Genomic DNA, 18,078 nt, shown 5'->3' on the forward strand with positions numbered 1-18,078 from the left:
ACTGAAGACATTGCAGAAAACTCGATTAACCACATCAATTGAAATTAGAGTAGAAAAACAAGAGTGGCTCCACAGAAATTGCCCATCCTATATTTTACGTATTCACTTCTTCTTGCGTATGGCGTGCACAGCCTAAATTTGTGGGACAACTTGTTCTATTTGACCTTATTTGATTGTGCACGCCAGGTTGATTGCATTCGTTGAAACAGGGCAGACCACGTGAAGGTTGCAATATCCCACCCCACGTATTCACTTATTTCCATTGATGGGACTGCATTGATCAGTGGTATCCTATAGATCGAAAATCATTGTTCAGGTAACAGAAATTAGTCCTTACAGAACAAGCAAATCATAACCCAAAATTTGAGATATGGAATTTATATGGAAAAGAAGTTAATAAATATTTTTTCACCTCGCATTCCTTGACACATGCGCACCTGATGTAGCTTCACTTTGTGGAAAATTGCGATTATGGACCTTTCTGCAGTGATGCAACCCCTGCCGTCACTATCATCTTTCTTTCAGAATTTTATGTGTAATTTATGCAGAATTTGTAATAAGGTCAAAGTCATTTATTTAAAAACAATGCATCTTCCATTTAATGTGGGAGAGAAGCACAAGAGTGGCAGGAGATGAAGAGCCCGAGTACACTCTAACATGCAAGTCTCTACATTTGACTGAATAAAATTCCCACAAGAGTAAATGTTAGAAATATGAAATATATAAAGAGAATGAGACCCAATGAAGAATAAAGTGTAGTAAGGAATAATCCGGGATTATAATCTTTTGCATGTAGTAATCCAATCGAACTAAAATAAAAACCCTATCTATTAAATGTTTTGTGCAACAACAGAATTCTAGTTGGTAGGCAAACATAGTTAATTGTTTCAATTCACACTTACATAATTGAAATAGTTGAAAAATATTATTTATATACTTATGTATAGTCATATTAATTATCATTCTTAATCAGCAAGAATCTCTCAATATTACAATTGTTTCTCCAGGTCTCAGAGTAATCACATAAATTAATTTCTACATTTTATTCATGATATTCATCTTTTACCCACCTATCCCTTTGAAGGGCCTACAGATATTCATCATTTTATACCACAAATGAAACTTCAATATGGTCTTAATATAATAATTCTGATTCTTTATTTTGTTTTTGTACTATGTTGAGTTGTTTATTTAATTTTAGTTTTTTATGTTTATTATATTATCTATTGAGAACTTTGTTTACACACTTGGTATGCTGCTGTATGTAAACATCTCATTCTTTCGTTTTGATACATATGACAATAAAACACTCTTGACTCTTTAATCCTGAATATTAACTTAATTAATATTTCCAGGTACGGCAGAGGTTCACCTGCACCTCCTCCAACCTCATCTATTGCATCCGCTGCTCTAGGTGTCAACTACTCTACATCGGTGAGACGAAACATAGGCTTGGCGATTGCTTCGCCCCAACACCTCCGCCCAGTTCGTATTAACCAACCTGATCTCCCAGTGGCTCAGCACTTCAACTCCCCCTCCCATTCCGAATCCGACCTTTCTGTCCTGGGCCTCCTCCACGGCCAGAGTGAGTCCCACCGCGATTTGGAGGAGCAGCATCTCATATTTCAGTAGTTTACACCACAGTGGTATGAACATTGACCTCCAATTTCAGATAGTCCTTGCTTTCTCCCTCCTTCCCCTCCCCTTGCCAGCTCTGCCACAGCCTATTGTCTCCGCCTCTTCCTTATTTCTTCCCGCCCCCCCCCACCCCCACATCAGTCTGAAGAAGGGTATCGACCTAAAACGTCACCTATTCCTTCGCTCCATTGATGCTGCCTCACCCGCTGAGTTTCTCCAGCATTTGTCTACCTTCGATTTTTCCAGCATCTGCAGTTCCTTCTTAAACATTAACTTCATTAAAGTCATTTCACAATTGTCTGTTCCACTGATCACTGACATTTTCCAAAATAACGTTTGGAGTTTTACTTCTATCCTGCAAGAAATTTAAATCATCCTAACATATTTATGATTGTTTATCTCAGCTGTTTTATTTTTTCTATACATAACCTATTTCTTATATGTTCACAGATTAGCTCCAGCAGTTTAAAAATTGATGTACTAGATCTATGAACATACAAAAAAAGATGGAAGAATAAATTGTACATCATCTGTTTCTGATTATTATGCTCAATTGCACCGTGCTCATCCACTGCTAAATTTGTGCTTTATTAATATTCAAAATGATTGTGCCATCCAATAGTAGTTTACTGACTAACCTGATGTTCTTCTTCTCTTGAATACTAATTGGAAGTTCTCGCAATGGTCTGTCGACTTGTTCATTTTCATCTCCCACTGATTCTCCTCTCCTTAGTGAAGTCCTGGATGGATAGCTGAGGATGCTTTTCCGTCTGATTGTGGATGGCCCTCTCACCAACGTCTGATAGCTAGGCAATTCATGCAAGAGTGGATTGATGGAGAAATAATTACCTACAAATCAAGGTTTAAAAGAATCTAGTAAGATAATCAATACATGGAGTTACACCCATCCACACAAGTGGAGAATATCCCATCACATTCCTGACTCTTGCCTTGTGCATCATGTAAATCCTGAGAGAGTCAGTCGATGCAAGGTCTCCAACCTGTTGTGTAGTCACAGAAAATAAAGAACAAAAGGTACCAGAAATCTAAAAGTAAAAATGCTGTAAACAGGCAATCTGCACCAATGGAAGGAGTTAAGATTTCGGGTCCAAGATGCTTTGTCAGAAGCCATTGTGTAGCTTGTAAAATAAAACATGATTGGTGGTCACAGCATTTATGGAATTGGTCTTGTTAAACTCTGATCACTGTGATGTTGATGGTGAGGGATTTGATGATGATAATACAGCTGCTTTTCAAGGCAAAGTGACTGGACTATCTGGTTGGTTTGGGTCGGGTGGTGCAGGATCGGGCTTGTTCTCAGTGAGTGGCACCAAACACGGCATAAAAACATAAAAACTCTCATGTCGCCAGAGCTCATCTCCGACAGAGCGAAATTATTACGATGTCTACATAAACGTTGGCTCCCTCGGTGTCGTGGTTCAGTAGAAGACACTCAACCCACCACTCTGTTGGCCAAACGTTGTGAATCTGAAGTGAAGTGAAACAAGTGAACGTTTTCCCCGTCAGGTGGGCGGAGGCTGCACTGGTGATGTACCGGGCCCTGGGGCCACCAGCCGGCACCCTGACCCCGACCCGGGACCACCCCGACCCCGACCCGGGACCACCCCGACCCCGACCCGACCCCGACCCCGACCCGGGACCACCACCCGACCGACCCCCACCCCGACCCCGACCCCCCGACCCCGACCCCGACCCCGACCCGGGGCCCAGCGCGGATCTCCCAGCCGCGCCCGCCCCGGTGATCGAGAACCTTCGGCGGCCCCGGGACGATGGCGCCGCGGTCCGACACCGGCCTCACTCACCCGTCTTGGCGTCCCTCGGCAGCCGTTCCTCATTCATGATGTCGCCGCCCGCCGCCCTCCCTGCCCGCCACCCAGTGCGCGCTCCCGCCGCCGCTCCCGCCGCCCTCCCTGCCCGGCACACGGTGCGCGCTCCCGCCGCCCTCCTGTGCCCGCCGGCACACGGTGCGCGCTCCCGCCGCCCTCCTGTTCCCGCCCGCGGCTCCGGGCTGTCCGCTCCACACGCGGCTCCGGGCTGTCCGGCCACACTCGGCCTGAGGCTCCGCCCGCTCCGCTCCGCCCGCCTCGGTTTCTCCAAAGTCCCTCCCTCACACACAGGTTGTCATGAACAAAGATCGTGTCATGAGGACATGGAGATGGAAACCAAAGGCTCCTCTAGTATATTTGATGGGAACGAACGAGCCTCAGTCACGTTGGAGGCGATGTTCAACCATTGCCATCACCAGCTGGGCCAGACTTACATCACTGCACAGGCATGGCCATGGCATTTCAGGACAGCTTCCTCACTGCCCACCTGCAGTGTCCCCCAGCTACCTGGGCCAGGTGACACACCAGAAGGTAGGCATCAATGCCAGTTGGTGCCACATTGGTGAGGCCTGTTTGCACATATTGTTGTGTGGCATCAATGAGATTCCACTGTACAGCATCTAGTAACTGGGAGTGTAACCATGGCATGGGTGAGTGTGCTCCCTGAATAAGCTGTGGGACATGGTGGTGTTTGTGGGGGACAGGGTCGGAAATGGGGTCATGATCTCCAGAAAACCAGACTGCATTAACATTATTCCATCCTCCAGCTCCAGTACTTACCAAACGGATTGGTTTTGAAGCACAGGCACCTCGCATCTGCTCTCTTGTCTGAGCACGGTGCTGCTCCTGCTGCAGAGCTGAATGAGGCATGTGATCAGGTTCTGTATCTTCACTCAAGTTCAAGGGGGATCCGTCTCCTCATCAGAGGGAACAGTCGATTGACGTGCAGGATGCTTTTCCTGCAGGAGAATTATGAGTTAATCATGGATTACGTGTCTGACGTGCCCATGAGGGGGTCTCGCTGCTCAGTACAGTCAGCTGCTTGCTGGTAGCTTCATATTATGGCAGAGGAGCCCATGTATCAGAGATTGATCGCTTCGGATGAAACTGCAAAGAAGCAGAAAGCAGTGGCCTGTGCATCCATGCTGTGTCATCCCAACCAATATGTCCGGTTGAATTGCTGCCAAGTCATTGCAAAGAATTGTGCACCATGCCTCCACATTCCTCAGTTTACACATCCTCCTGTGAGAGAATTGAGATGGACTCCTCTCAGCTCCTTATCATCTCATGGTCAGGCCAGGCAGCCCTGTCATTGCTCCAGACATTAATAATGGAAAGCAAGCACACAACAGATGAATTAACAGGTGTCTACCATCAGTCCTCACTGGAGGATATAAATAACAACCCAGGCTAGAAGAAATTAGGGAATTAGAACACAGGGTGAAATTTTAATCATCAAGAAAGAAAGAGACAAAGTGCCACAAGGTGTAACTCAGCAGGTCAGGCACCATTTCTGGAGAACATTGATATGTGATGTTTCGTGATTCAGGCAACCTGTCTGAAAAAAAGTCCCGACCCAAAATGTTGCCTATCCGCGTTCTCCAGAGATGCTGCCTGACCCGCTGAGTTACTTCAACACATTGTGTCATTTTTTGTAAACCAGCATCTGCAGTTCCTTGTGTGCAATCATCAGGAATGTGACTCTGGGATATGAACAAATTGTTGGAACTGCAAGTTATCCTTGGTCTCAAATGAAATGTCTGATATGAGAGTTGATGCATCGATTTTATTTTTACAAAATTCATGGGATTTGTGGAAGGTTCCATTAGATTAAAAATTGTATATAACTCCTATTGCCAAAAAAGAATGGAGACAAAATCAATCAAACTATAAGCCAGCATTAGTAGTAATTATCAAAGATATTATAACATTTGAAAATTCCAATATGATCATGTACTGTCAATGTGCTTTAATGATACGGATGTTGTGCTTGTCCAATTTATTAGAGTTCTGTGGATTACAGGGAACCTGTGGATTATTACATTTAAATTTCCACAAGTGTTGATAAAGTGTTGTGTCAATGGTTATTGCGGAAAATAAAACCTAATGATGTAAGAGGCAATTGTGGACGGATGGTCGGTTAACCAACAGGAAACAGAGGGTTGGCATAAATGGGTCTTTTTTCTGTTAGCATGATTTAATGTGTGGTGCCCCACAGGGACTGATACTAAGACCTCAGCTTTCTACAATTTATATATGTCATTGACTTGAATTAAGGCCAAGGTATGGGTAGTAAATTTGCTAATGTGATAGGTAGGTTATGAAGAGAAAAGAAAGAGTTTTTTCTGTGGCTGAAAATTGGAAATATATTGGGCAAATCTCCACCTGAGGTCCATCCTACTGAAATGAAGAACTTGATGATTACTTAGTAAATGAAAAACAAAGATGTAAGTTACTGAAACAAAGAAACTATAGCTACAGTGTCAAGTCATAGAGCTGTACAACATGGAAACAGCCCTTCGGTCCACCTTGTCTACTATGCTAACTTGGTCCTATTTGCCTGCATTTGGTCCATGGCCCAATAAATCCTTCTTATCCATGTTTTCTGTATTTTACGTAAGGAATGCATATTTTTTGATATTTTTGGCCTGAATTTGAACATATACTTAGTTGACATCAACTTCAGAATATGTACCTTCATGTGCTTGACTATAAGTATACATATAGTTATATCAGGTTAAAGCAGATACATTATACATTGGTATACATGACAATAAACTAAACAACATCATGTGAACCGCCTGTAAGAAGAGACTTAGATTGTAAATCTGCCCTTCTCTGGTACAAAGATTTGCATCAGTACTCTGCCGGGTTATTATTACTTGCAGTTGTGTGTTTTCTTTTAACAATGTTCCCCATTGGCTAATCTAATGATCATAATTGCTAACCAAATGGTTGACATTTAGAGATATGGACTCATTTTGTATTCTATAAAATACTTGAATGCTTTGCAGTGTTTATGCATAGGCTTATTCATTAACAATTGAAATTAATTCCTGAGGTCAGTATGTGTCTCGTGCTTTAAAACATTTATCTCAGTTAAATTTAAAACCGTCTTTAGTGCCTACGTGATCCATTTCAATATATCAAATGTTATCATTTGGGTTTGAACACAGCTGACGTGACCTGCTCTTGTGCTCACCTCCTGTGTACTTTGTGGCCATGTGCCTCGTGGCCACCTCATGGTCTCCATTCCACCACTATCCTTGAGGTCGAACACCATTTAGGGCTAATGACCAGAGCCTGGATGATACTTCCTGAGGCCAACCAGCACCACTTGGTGCCCTCTGTCAGCCTATTTCACTGTTTAATTTAGTTTTGTTTAGAGATACAGAGCAGAAATAGGCCCTTCGGCCCACCAAGTCCGTGACGACCAGCGATCCCCGCACACTAACACTCCCCTACACAAACTAGGGGCAATTTAAACGTTTTACCAAAGCCAATTAACCTACAAACCTGTACATCTTTGGAGTTTGGAGAAAAACCAGAGCTCCTGGAGAAAACCCACAGGGAAAACATACAAACTCCATACAGGCAACACCCGAAGGCAGGATCAAACACGAGCCTCTGGCACTGTAAGGCAGCAAATCTACCGCTGCGACACTGCGCCATCCCCTTTTAATGCTTCCAAATATTTCTGATAAAATGTAAGATCGATCCTGACTTCCGATGCTGTCTGTGTGGAGTTTGCACGTTCTCCCTGTGACCGTGTGGGTTTTCCCCGGATGCTCAGGTTTCCTCCCACATCCCAAAGGCGTGTGAGTTTGTAGATTAATTGGCCACTGTAAATTGCCATTGTGTGTGGGAAGTGGATGAGAAAGTAGGATAACTTAGACTAGTGTGAACAGGTCTTAGGTGGTCAATGTGGACTTGGTGAGCTGGTCCTATTATGTATATTTAACTAAGCAAAGCTAATGGGGCAATCTACATAAACACTAAACGTTAACAAATAAAAATAGAAATTGTGTTTGAAAATACATTTAAGTATTACTTTATAATATGCAGTTACAAAACAAAATAAGCTACAATTTAACTGAAATTATATATTTTATTAAAAGTAGCAACATAAATTTTGTTGTGTGGACATGCTGGCTGTGTTTTGTGAACTTTGAATACATTTCTTGGTGATTTTTGCCGGATTGTGCAATTTACTTAATATCTCGAAGCACTGTTCTACCTGAATGACCCGTAATTCCATATTCTATTCCTGGGAACATCGTTTTTCGCCTCAGTCCGAGTACACGTTCGGGCGATTAACTGTGTCAGGTGAGTGGGATGGACGGCTGGTTCCGGGAGGAGGGGATTTCATCACCATTTGTTTCCATGGAGCCAACATCGCCACGTTAAAACTTCAGGGAGAATGCAGAATCGACAATAAGCGCGAGTATGGAGAATTGCCGATAAAACAAGCCGGTGTTCTATTTCTCTTTTCCAGCAGCGGGAGTAGTTCAAGTGCAGTAGTTTGGTGATTAACTGGTATGTTGATTTGCATTCTCCTTCATACCATTGCTTAATTTATTTGAATTACTGTACATAGTTACAATTAATCATTTAGTATTTTTCTTGTGTATACCCTGATGTAAATACATATTTATGGTTTTAAATCTGTCGCCTAAAAACCCGCATTGAGAAAAGAACAAAGCAGGCAGTTGAAAGATTTCTCTAATGTGTGGAGTTTGAAGAAGGGCTGAAGAAGGGTTTCGGCCCGAAACGTTGCCTATTTCCTTCGCTCCATAGATGCTGCTGCACCCGCTGAGTTTCTCCAGCTTTTTTGTGTAACCTTCGATTCTCCAGCATCTGCAGTTCCCTCTTAAACCCTGAAAGATTTCTCTATTTCGGTTCTAATTGGGGAGATTTCTGACCTCCATTCACAGTCACGGTGAGAACCACTTGGGGCTTTGAAGGAAAGATCACTTTTTATCTGAGTCAATTTCCCTTTGGCAATCATTAAAAAAAAAAAATCAAATCCCAGGATGAAAATTGTGATGTTATGCCTTGATGATTTAAAATGTTTACATTTTGTAGCTTTGAAAGCGAGTGTTTATGAAGCAACGGCGATGCAAAACAAAAACTCAGAAAATGAAGCAGTGTTTGTGGAAAGGGAGGGAGCCAAGATCCTTCAAATAAAGATGTGCAGAAAGATAGAAAACATTACTAATAAATAAAAGCGTTTCTTATTAGTAATACAGATGTTTATTATGCTTTTGATAAACTCAATATGCTGGAGTAACTCAACGGTCAGGTAGCATCTATGGAGGAAATGGATAGGTGACTTTTCAGGTCGGGGCCCTTATTTAGACTTTGTTCTGCTTTAACAAGTTTCTTTAATTATTAAATTAATACTGTTATAACATTAGCTGATGTCAGTGTTGCAATTATTAACAGAGTCAAAACACTGTGTTGCAGTCCCTCCACACAAATACAGCTTGGAGGAAGGCAACAGTACCAGTGGTGGGTGGGGGGTGCTTTTCTGATGAGGTTAAACTAAGAACCTTTGATGTCAAAGATTCCCTGCCAAGAAAACACAGGAATTATTTTCAGCACCCTGGCCAACCTTTCTCCCCCCACCCCCCCCCCCTACTAATGCAATTGAGACACATTATGACATTATCATTTACATAGTATGCAATCTTTTATATTTTGCAAGTATGATTAGACTTTAATTGGATTTAATTGGTCGTAAAGAACCTTGGAACTTTCTGAAAACTGTTTTATTTTGTCAGTTGAAGTATTTAATTTTCTCGTATACTTTAAATTATTTGATTTTCTTTAATAATGTCTGGTACCTGCCTCGCTCAATGTTATGATAAAACATCCCATGTTCCAATAAGCCTCTGGAAAAAGAATTGCAATTTTGCTTCTTGATTTTGGCCAATAATAATCCTTACTCTCTATCTACTTCTGAGAGGGTCATCAATTTATAAAGAAAACAACCTTTTACCCAGGGCAAACATTAAAAAATTCTCCCTTATGTTCTGACAATGAAATGCAAGATGAAAGGTAATTCATCTGAAATTTTAGCTTGCGTTCTCTCTCCACAGATACCACCTGACCTGCTCATATTTCTAGCATTCTGAGTGTGTTGAAGATCAATAGTAACCTATTCTGAGAATATAAAAAAAACAACAATTTTCCTTTTATGAAAAACGTTCCAAGATGCAAAAGAAGAGTGTTATCAACCAAAAATTGGCACCAAGCTAATGAGCAGATTTTAGGGAAAACTTTCTCAAAGGGATTCAGCAGGTCATGCTTCCCCTCGGTATGGGCTAGATTGTGGGTTTCCTCTAGGTGTTCTGATTTCCTCCCATACCCCATTGATGGATGGTTGTTGGGTATATATAAATTGTTCTTGTGCATGTGGGTAGTAGGAGACCCAGGCTGGTGTTAATGGACACATACCAGAGAGGAGGTCACAGGGAAAATTCCATGTCACTAGGATGTATGAGAAATTCCATCTGTTCTCTCTGGTTGTATATTGGTGGCAATTGAGGGATACAATCTCTGAATGTTATTCTTACATCAGACATACCTGTGGTTGTGAACTTTAATTCTAATGGAAAGTGGAATGCATGCAAAGTATCTGAGAAAGGGTGGAGGTGGTTTAAAGAATGGCAAAGTGACAGAAGAAGTTTAATGTGTGCAAAATATGAGAACATTCACTTTGCCAGGAACATTTACCACCAAAAGGAAGGACTTACTTCCCATGAAGGCAAAAGTGTTTTGAAGATGTGAGAAATGATCGAAGATTGTCTGAAATGGTTTGAGAGGATAAATGCTGAGAGCATGTTTCCATTGGTGGTAGTTTCTATTACTGAGGCATGAGAGCCTATTCATTTGAAGTGAGATAAACATACATTTCATTACTTGGATGGATGCAAGTTAATATTACCCAGAGATGTGAAAGCTTACATTGAGTATATCCAATAATGAAATACTGTAGGTTACACAAAAAAGCTGGAGAAACTCAGCGGGTGCAGCAGCATCTATGGAAATACTGTATATTGATATTTGGATAGCGAGGAAATCAAATGGGATTAGACAGAAAATCAATCATGGATTTACTGAATGACAGAACAGGCATCTTGAACTGTGTGACTTCTGCTTTGCATGTTACTAGGTTTGTAATTTATTATTAAACAAGCTTCCCTCAACAATAGTCGTATTAGAATTTGAACCTTGCATTTACTAAAATGTTCTGCTAGGTCAGATACTTTACATTGTCTGGTTCTTACTTTATTCTTTCAAAGGCCAGCACAGATATTTTGGAGCAGGATGAATACAACTGAACATACCAACACAGTGATCAATCAATATTTAAAATAATATACTGCATTCAGTGAAACATGAACAGTCTTGCTTGTGTAAGGCCTGACATTGAATACCTTTAGCATAACTTCTGTGGATTTGGGTTGTATTATTCGTAGAATTATTGAACATCATTTGGAGGTTAAAATGAGCAGGATAATTAAGGGGATGATATTTCTACTGATGAGAGTCCAGAAATAGAGACCTTCAAAATAGGGAGCTTCAAAATAATGGATTGGTCATTTAGGACTGAAATGAAAAGAAGTTCCTTCGCCAACAGAATGGTGGAATCTGCGGAATTCTCATTCACCCCCAGGCTGTGGATGCATAATCATTGGTTGCCTTGGGTGGATGCCTCTTCAGAGCCAAGCTATACAGGGGTAGGACAGGGACATGGTGCTGTGATCTTGCTGAAGGGTGGCACAGACTGTAAGGACCGAATGGCCTTCTCATGCTTTTATCCCTAATGCTCTTTTGTTGTTACGAAAGAGATCTGACCTATCTGTTCACAAAGACATCCCATGTCAGTGATATAATGTTGCATTCTAATTCACTCTGGTAGATCTCATTATTTATTTTTTACATCTGTTCCATTGGAAGATGATAGCACAAGTCATTTATATTCAAGGCCTTATTGAACTGTTGAGATGTCAATGTGCTCTGATACGTTTGGAGTGCAACCTTAGTAGGATCGTTCTAAATAGAAAAGTGCTTCAGAAATTCAATACCTTTAGCTTTTGCACAGAAGCAACGTGAATAATATGTGAATATACAGGCCGTCCCTGGGTTACGGACACCTGACTTATGGACAGCCCTACAAACAAACAAACTCTCTTAACATTATCAAATTCAAAAGTCCACAGAACAGGCATGCATTCATTCCTGTGTGCAGCAGAATTACTTTCCTCTCTCTCCACCATACCAAGATTGTTTTTGTGTATTTGTTTTCAACGTGGTTAAAACGACTGATGGATGTCTGTAAAAGGGAAACCCATTCATTACCTGGAGATAGCCAGCATTTAATGCTAATATTTTTAAGGATTTGTAAATATGGGAAAGTAACTATAATATTGTGTAAGGAAGTAGAGGTGTTGATGAGCTTTCTTTGTAAATGCACCAGTGTGCTGGGCCCAGGACACACCTTTAGAGATATGCATGCCCAGGAACTTGAATCTGTGACTCTCCATCACCATTTAAACAGAGAAGGAATAATAATCAGATAGATCATCTGCAATGGACACAAGCACTCAATCTGGACATGACAAAATTATAGAGAGGATGGAGAGAGATACCTCGCCCTACTTTGTCTTATCCACCCCTCTACAACCTTCCTGCAGTTTGATACTTCCTAAGTTTTCACTCCTTCATGGTTCTGACAAAGAATATTCAACCTGAAATATTCAACCCATTTCTTTGTTAACAGATGCTGGGTGATCTGAGTATTTGCAGCATTTTTCTGTTTAAACAACTGACCTGGTTCTCTACTCCTGTGCAGTACCTGACTACCTTATTTTCACAGCACATTTTCTATCCCAACAACTGTAACAATTTTTCAACGTGGTAAATTTCCACTTAATAACAACGGATGTCTTGTTTATTTCTTCAAAGCCGTTCAATTGTAATTATTAGATGGACAAAACTGTATGCTCTGTGCTTCACTGTCTGAGACATTCTGTTTGAACCTAAATGCCCAACTGTGTGCTTCCAGCGGTACGTAACATATGGTCCCCTTCTCCCTTTGATCAAGCCAATTAACTTTCACAGGTTGGAAAAGTTAAGAGAAAGCAGCAGGATTGATACACCAGCGGAATTTGGAAATTTGGATAATGAATAAAGAACGACATATTTCTACAAAGAATTTGGGCAGGGGATGGGAACTAAATAGATTGCTGCTTTTCAAAGTGGACCAAAAGCACCCCTGTAGAACTGAAAGTCCTATCATTCTATTTTATTGGTGTATTATTACAAAACTAAAAGTACCAAATACATCCACCTTTAGCCATATGCCAAATAACAGGAGATACAATATAAGCCTGCATTTTACCTTCAGTGTACAAAGTGTATCACAACACCGGAGTGAGTTTTGTAGTAGGCGTTGTCCTTTTACATTGTGATTGGCCCTCTCGTCATGAAGAATGAGCAGCCTGCCAGATTGAACAAATCTCATGGGCAAGGATGTTTGAAATATTGATTATTACATTTTTACTTATTCTGCAGAAAGTGGAATAAAGATTTGGACATATGGACACAAGAAGAAAATTGAAATATCATGAAAATAAAAGAATAAATGTATTTAAAATATGATAGCATTTTTAACTCTTAAAGCCTTTTGCAACAATGATCGTGTAATTATAATTGAAAACCCAGTTTTGCCCCTTGGAGGATGAATGAACAATTTCAATGGTTATTATACAAGTACACTGATTTGTAAGATTGCAGTTCAAGTCATATCACTGACGTTTTGATGATACTTGTGAAGGCTGTAACAATGTAATTTGTGTAGACATAGGCTGTCGCCAGCTTTCTGATGTACAGATTTAACTGAACATTTGGCAATATAAGAATTTATGTTCAGTAAAAAATAATGATGGTAAATGTACCCTGATTATAATCATAGATTTGGGTCTGTGACGTATCGAAGAACAGCTTGTAATTTATCTTAAAGTAATATAAGGATCTGAATAAGGATCAAAATAAGGATCTGGCAACTAATCTGTAATTAATAAATTAATAAAAATAAGTTAGGATCCAAATTTGATTCTTTATGTTGTGCAATTTTGTATGTAGGTCATTTCAGTGTTAATTATAATAGGTTGAATATATTTTTAATCTGGATTTTTAACTTGTATTGTATTTTTAAAAAATATATAAATTATGATTTTATAAGTGATATACCAAGATTTTATATGTATTTATGATATTTGATATGCAATGCATTTTTAATGTAATGTTGCCCCTTGTCTGGACCTTCAGTCCGTAATATAGTTTATTATTATTTATTATTATATTTCTGATTAAAACTAAACATGGCTGTCATTCTGATCTATAAACGTCTTTATTAGAAACAAGAGCTCTTTTAAGAACTCAAAATCATCTTTAGCAGGAGAATATCTTAAAAAATAATCTGTTTGAATTGAAATATGGATTTTGTGTTTTTCCTGGTGTTTAAATTATGTTGTTTAATTTTAAAGGTTAGATGCCTCAACAGAAGCAAACACCTTTGCCTTTGGACTAGAAAACCCCACCCAAGAAAGATTTTTTTGCACAATGAGCCAGCAGGAAGAGAATGAGTGCTTTGAAAACTATGCATATCACCACTCCGAAACGCTGGAAATGGACAGAGGGTATGAATTAAACAAAAAACAACTAGAGTGTAGTAATATGTGTTAACTGTCTATTATTGTAGCTGTGTATAGATAGATATGCCATTTATTGTCACTATACATGTACAGTGAAACTGAAAGCTGCTCGTACTCAGTGCATACATACAATTTAGCACAAAAAACAAGAAACAGAAAAACAAAAACAGAAGGGAGGGGGGGGGGGAGATAGGTGCACAATTCTGCGGCGCTACATACATATATACAGATGGAAGTCCGGGTGTTGGGCAGTGAAGTCAGTGCATGTGTGAATTTGAATTAATAGTAGTTATAATTCTCGGAAAGCAACTATTTCTGAGTCTATTTGTCCTGGATTTGATGCACCTATAGCGCCTTCCAGAGGGCAGCAGGTCGAACAGTCCAAACGCAGGATGGGAGCTGTCTTTGATGATCTTCTTTGCCCTGCTAAGGCAGCGGGAGGTGTAGATGTCCGTCAGGGAGGGGAGAGGGCAACCAATGATCTTCTGCGCTGTCCTAGTTACCCTCTGAAGCCTCTCCCTGTCTGCTATAGTAGCCCAAGCATCTCTATTTTCTTGGCAATTGTAGTCAAAATGTTCAATGGATCCTGTTACATCAAGGGTTCCCGATCTGGGATAAATTTACCTCCTAATTTACCAGGGGGTAAATTTTCCTATCCAGGAGGTAAATTAGTTGATTCTGGATTTGTACATATTTGTTCTTATTGACTGCCTGTGTTTGGTTTTGGTATACCGGTATCTGTTCATCATTAGTTCATAAATAAGTGAAATAACATTGTTATGTGTTATTAAAGTTGCCATGGGTAAACGGGACAAAAAAGGTTGGGAACCCCTGTGTTACATAGTCTGGTGTAATGTAAGCAGGTTTGTCATTTCATTTCCATATCAGATTGCCACCAGTTAGGAAATCTACCACTGTTAACCCTCCTTATGTATCCATTATATCTGAATTGAACTGTACTATATAGGTACATAACAAGGACTGAGTCGGGAAACTTAAAGTTGGAGAACACAGTGCATGGGAGGAGTTTTAACTAAAAATGGATGATTTTCAATTTGGCCTGTTTCCTGTTGTATTTTCTGTTTATGATTACCTGGTGCCTTAGTTCGTGTAAAAGCGTGTTTAATGAATACTGCCAGAGAGCAGAGGTGACTAATGCATTCCATACTCTCGTTCAGAGTTCAACGACTGTCGCAGCACCAGAGTGGCAACAATCAGTCACAAGTATGAATGACAAGCTGACCATAATCAATTCTCCCCTCAAAGCCTAAAGGGCCTGTCCCACTTGGTAGTCATTCGCGCGTCATTTATCAACATAATTTGCACGTTGTGACACGCACGTTTTGCGTGCATGGTGTGCATTAGGCACGCGTGGTGATGAAGGCAGTGACACGCAGTCGCGTGCGGTGCCCCAGGATTTTGGGATGTACAAAATCTTCGTGTACCATCTGCTTGACGTGCAAATGACGCTTAAGTGGGACAGGCACTTTAAGCTTCACTGTAGGTTTTCCAATGGTCACTTACTAATTAACAGTTCAATCAATACTTTGCACTTTTTGTACATTTTAAAATGCAGAAATTGGTACATTGAGCCTTTACCAGAATGCCAACGCCCAAACTTACAATCATTTTTGATTCTGAACTGTTAAATTAATTTCATTACACAAGCTTTGCAACACGTCACAACATTATTCTGCTTCTCAGTCACTGTAGTGAGTGCAGCGTAGGTTCACAAGGTTAATTCCCGGGATGGCGGGACTGTCATATGTTGAAAGAACGGAGCAACTGGGCTTGTATACACTGGAATTTAGAAGGATGAGAGGGTATCTTATTGAAACATATAAGATTATTAAGGGATTGGATGTGCTAGAGGCAGGAAACATGGTCCCGATGTTGGGGGAGTATAGAACCAGGGGCCACAGTTTAAGAATAAGGGGTAGGCCATTTAGAACGGAGATGAGGAAAAACCTTTTCACCCAGAGAGTTGTGAATCTGTGGAATACCCTGCCTCAGAAGGCAGTGGAGGTCAATTCTCGGGATGTTTTCAAGAGAGAGTTAGATAGAGCTCTTAAAGATAGTGGAGTCAAGGGATATGGGGAGAAGGCAGAAATGGGGTGCTGGCTCGAAGGGCCGAATGGCCTACTCCTGAACCTATTGTCTATTAGTTACCTCTGCTCTCTGGAAGTATTGATTAAACAAGCTTTTACATGAACTAAGACAGCCAGGTAATCATGAACAGAAAATATACAGGAAACAGGCAGTGATGAATGGAGGTTTTGGTAAAATGGAGGATCATGGCCTTTAAAGACAACTAGAGAAATCATGGACTTGGTACAGTGAGATGAAAGGAGAATATTTTCTTTAAAGGGCAGTTCTAGGGTGTTCCTGACCAGTTCTGACTAATAATATTAATACCACTTTAAATAAATCATAAGTAGCAGGAAATTACTGCAATGTTCTGAAAGCTTCAACTACAGAATTGACAAGATAGTACCCCTAGTAAATTTATTTCCATCCAGTTATCTAATACTTCAAACAAATGATTAGCTGGAACTATCATAGATGTTGAAATCCTGAAAAAAAACTGGAAGAATTCAGAAGGTCAGGCAGCATCTCTGGAGGGAATGGACAGGTGACATTTTGGGTGGGGACCTTTCTGTGACAATTTAATTCGTTTAATTTCGATTTGAAGAAGATTAGTAAGGGTCAACTTTATAATAGCAAAAAGCGTATTTGATAAATATATGTTTAAGAAAGAACTGCAGATGCTGAAACAATCGAATGTAGACTGATATCATCTGAATATTATCTGAATGGTGGCTGATTAGGAAAAGGGGAGATGCAACGAGACCTGGGTGTCATGGTACACCAGTCATTGAAAGTAGGCATGCAGGTGCAGCAGACAGTGAAGAAAGCGAATGGTATGTTAGCATTCATAGCAAAAGGATTTGAGTATAGGAGCAGGGAGGTTCTACTACAGTTGTACAGGGTCTTGGTGAGACCACACCTGGTGTATTGCGTACAGTTTTGGTCTTCTAATCTGAGGAAGGACATTCTTGTCATAGAGGGAGTACAGAGAAGGTTCACCAGACTGATTTCTGGGATGTCAGGACTGTCTTATGAAGAAAGACTGGATAGACTCGGCTTGTACTTGCTAGAATGTAGAAGATTGAGGGGGGATCTTATAGAAACTTACAAAATTCTTAAGGCGTTGGACAGGCTGGATGCAGGAAGATTGTTCCCTATGTTGGGGAAGTCCAGAACAAGGGGTCACAGTTTAAGGATAAGGAGGAAATCTTTTAGGATGGGATGAGAAAAACATTTTTCACACACAGAGAAAGGTGAATCTCTGGAATTCTCTGCCACAGAATGTAGTTGAGGCCAGTTCATTGGCTATTTTTAAGAGGGAGCTAGATGTGGCCCTTGTGGCTAAAGGGATCAGGGGGTATGGAGAGAAGGCAGGTACAGGATACTGAGTTGGATGATCAGCCATGATCATATTGAATTGCGGTGCAGGCTCGAAGGGCCGAATGGCCTACTCCTACATCTATTTTCTAGACATAAAATGCTGGAGAAACTCAGCGGGTGAGGCAGCATCTATGGAGAGAAGGAAGAGGCGACGTTTCGGGTCGAGACCCTTCCTCAGACTGATCCATATATTCATCTATATTACTAAAAGTCTGATCTTCATCACTTCCTGTTGTTCTGTATATTGATTTTAGAAACAAATGCTGCCACTTACGGCTGTGATTTTTGGCCATCATACTCAGAGTCCCCGTCTGCTGCGCAGGACAAGAGGATTTTTCCCGTCGATGAAAAATAAAAGAGTTAGTAGTATTTAAAAAATGTTGAGATTCTCTCTCCTGAAG

General features: G+C 40.6%; 2 protein-coding genes across 5 annotated transcripts in view; one reads left to right on the plus strand and one right to left on the minus strand.

Annotated features, from left to right (window-relative positions):
- Window positions 1–3,592, minus strand: part of LOC129706603 (transmembrane channel-like protein 7) — a 39,508-nt gene extending 35,916 nt beyond the window's left edge. Inside the window, exons 1-3 of one of the 2 annotated variants that reach the window (XM_055650945.1) lie at window positions 3,558–3,592; window positions 3,462–3,505; window positions 2,277–2,487 (exon numbers count right to left, since the gene is read on the minus strand). In XM_055650945.1, coding sequence (XP_055506920.1) covers window positions 2,277–2,487; window positions 3,462–3,498 — 248 coding nt within the window. In that variant the 5' untranslated portion in view covers window positions 3,499–3,505; window positions 3,558–3,592. Of the gene's footprint in view, window positions 1–2,276; window positions 2,488–3,461; window positions 3,526–3,557 lie in introns of those variants that run through there. The other variant, XM_055650947.1, reaches the window with a different exon arrangement.
- Window positions 3,593–3,707: 115 nt separating this feature from the next.
- LOC129706605 (transmembrane channel-like protein 5) overlaps window positions 3,708–18,078 on the plus strand; it is a 66,143-nt gene continuing 51,772 nt past the window's right edge. For 2 of the 3 annotated variants that reach the window (XM_055650949.1, XM_055650951.1), the window contains exons 1-2: window positions 3,708–8,021; window positions 14,042–14,194. In XM_055650949.1, the coding sequence (XP_055506924.1) occupies window positions 14,118–14,194 (77 nt within the window). In that variant the 5' untranslated portion in view covers window positions 3,708–8,021; window positions 14,042–14,117. The remainder of the gene's footprint in view (window positions 8,022–14,041; window positions 14,195–18,078) is intronic. The other variant, XM_055650950.1, reaches the window with a different exon arrangement.

The sequence above is a fragment of the Leucoraja erinacea genome, chromosome 20 (assembly GCF_028641065.1).
Source record: "Leucoraja erinacea ecotype New England chromosome 20, Leri_hhj_1, whole genome shotgun sequence".
NCBI lineage: Eukaryota > Metazoa > Chordata > Chondrichthyes > Rajiformes > Rajidae > Leucoraja > Leucoraja erinaceus.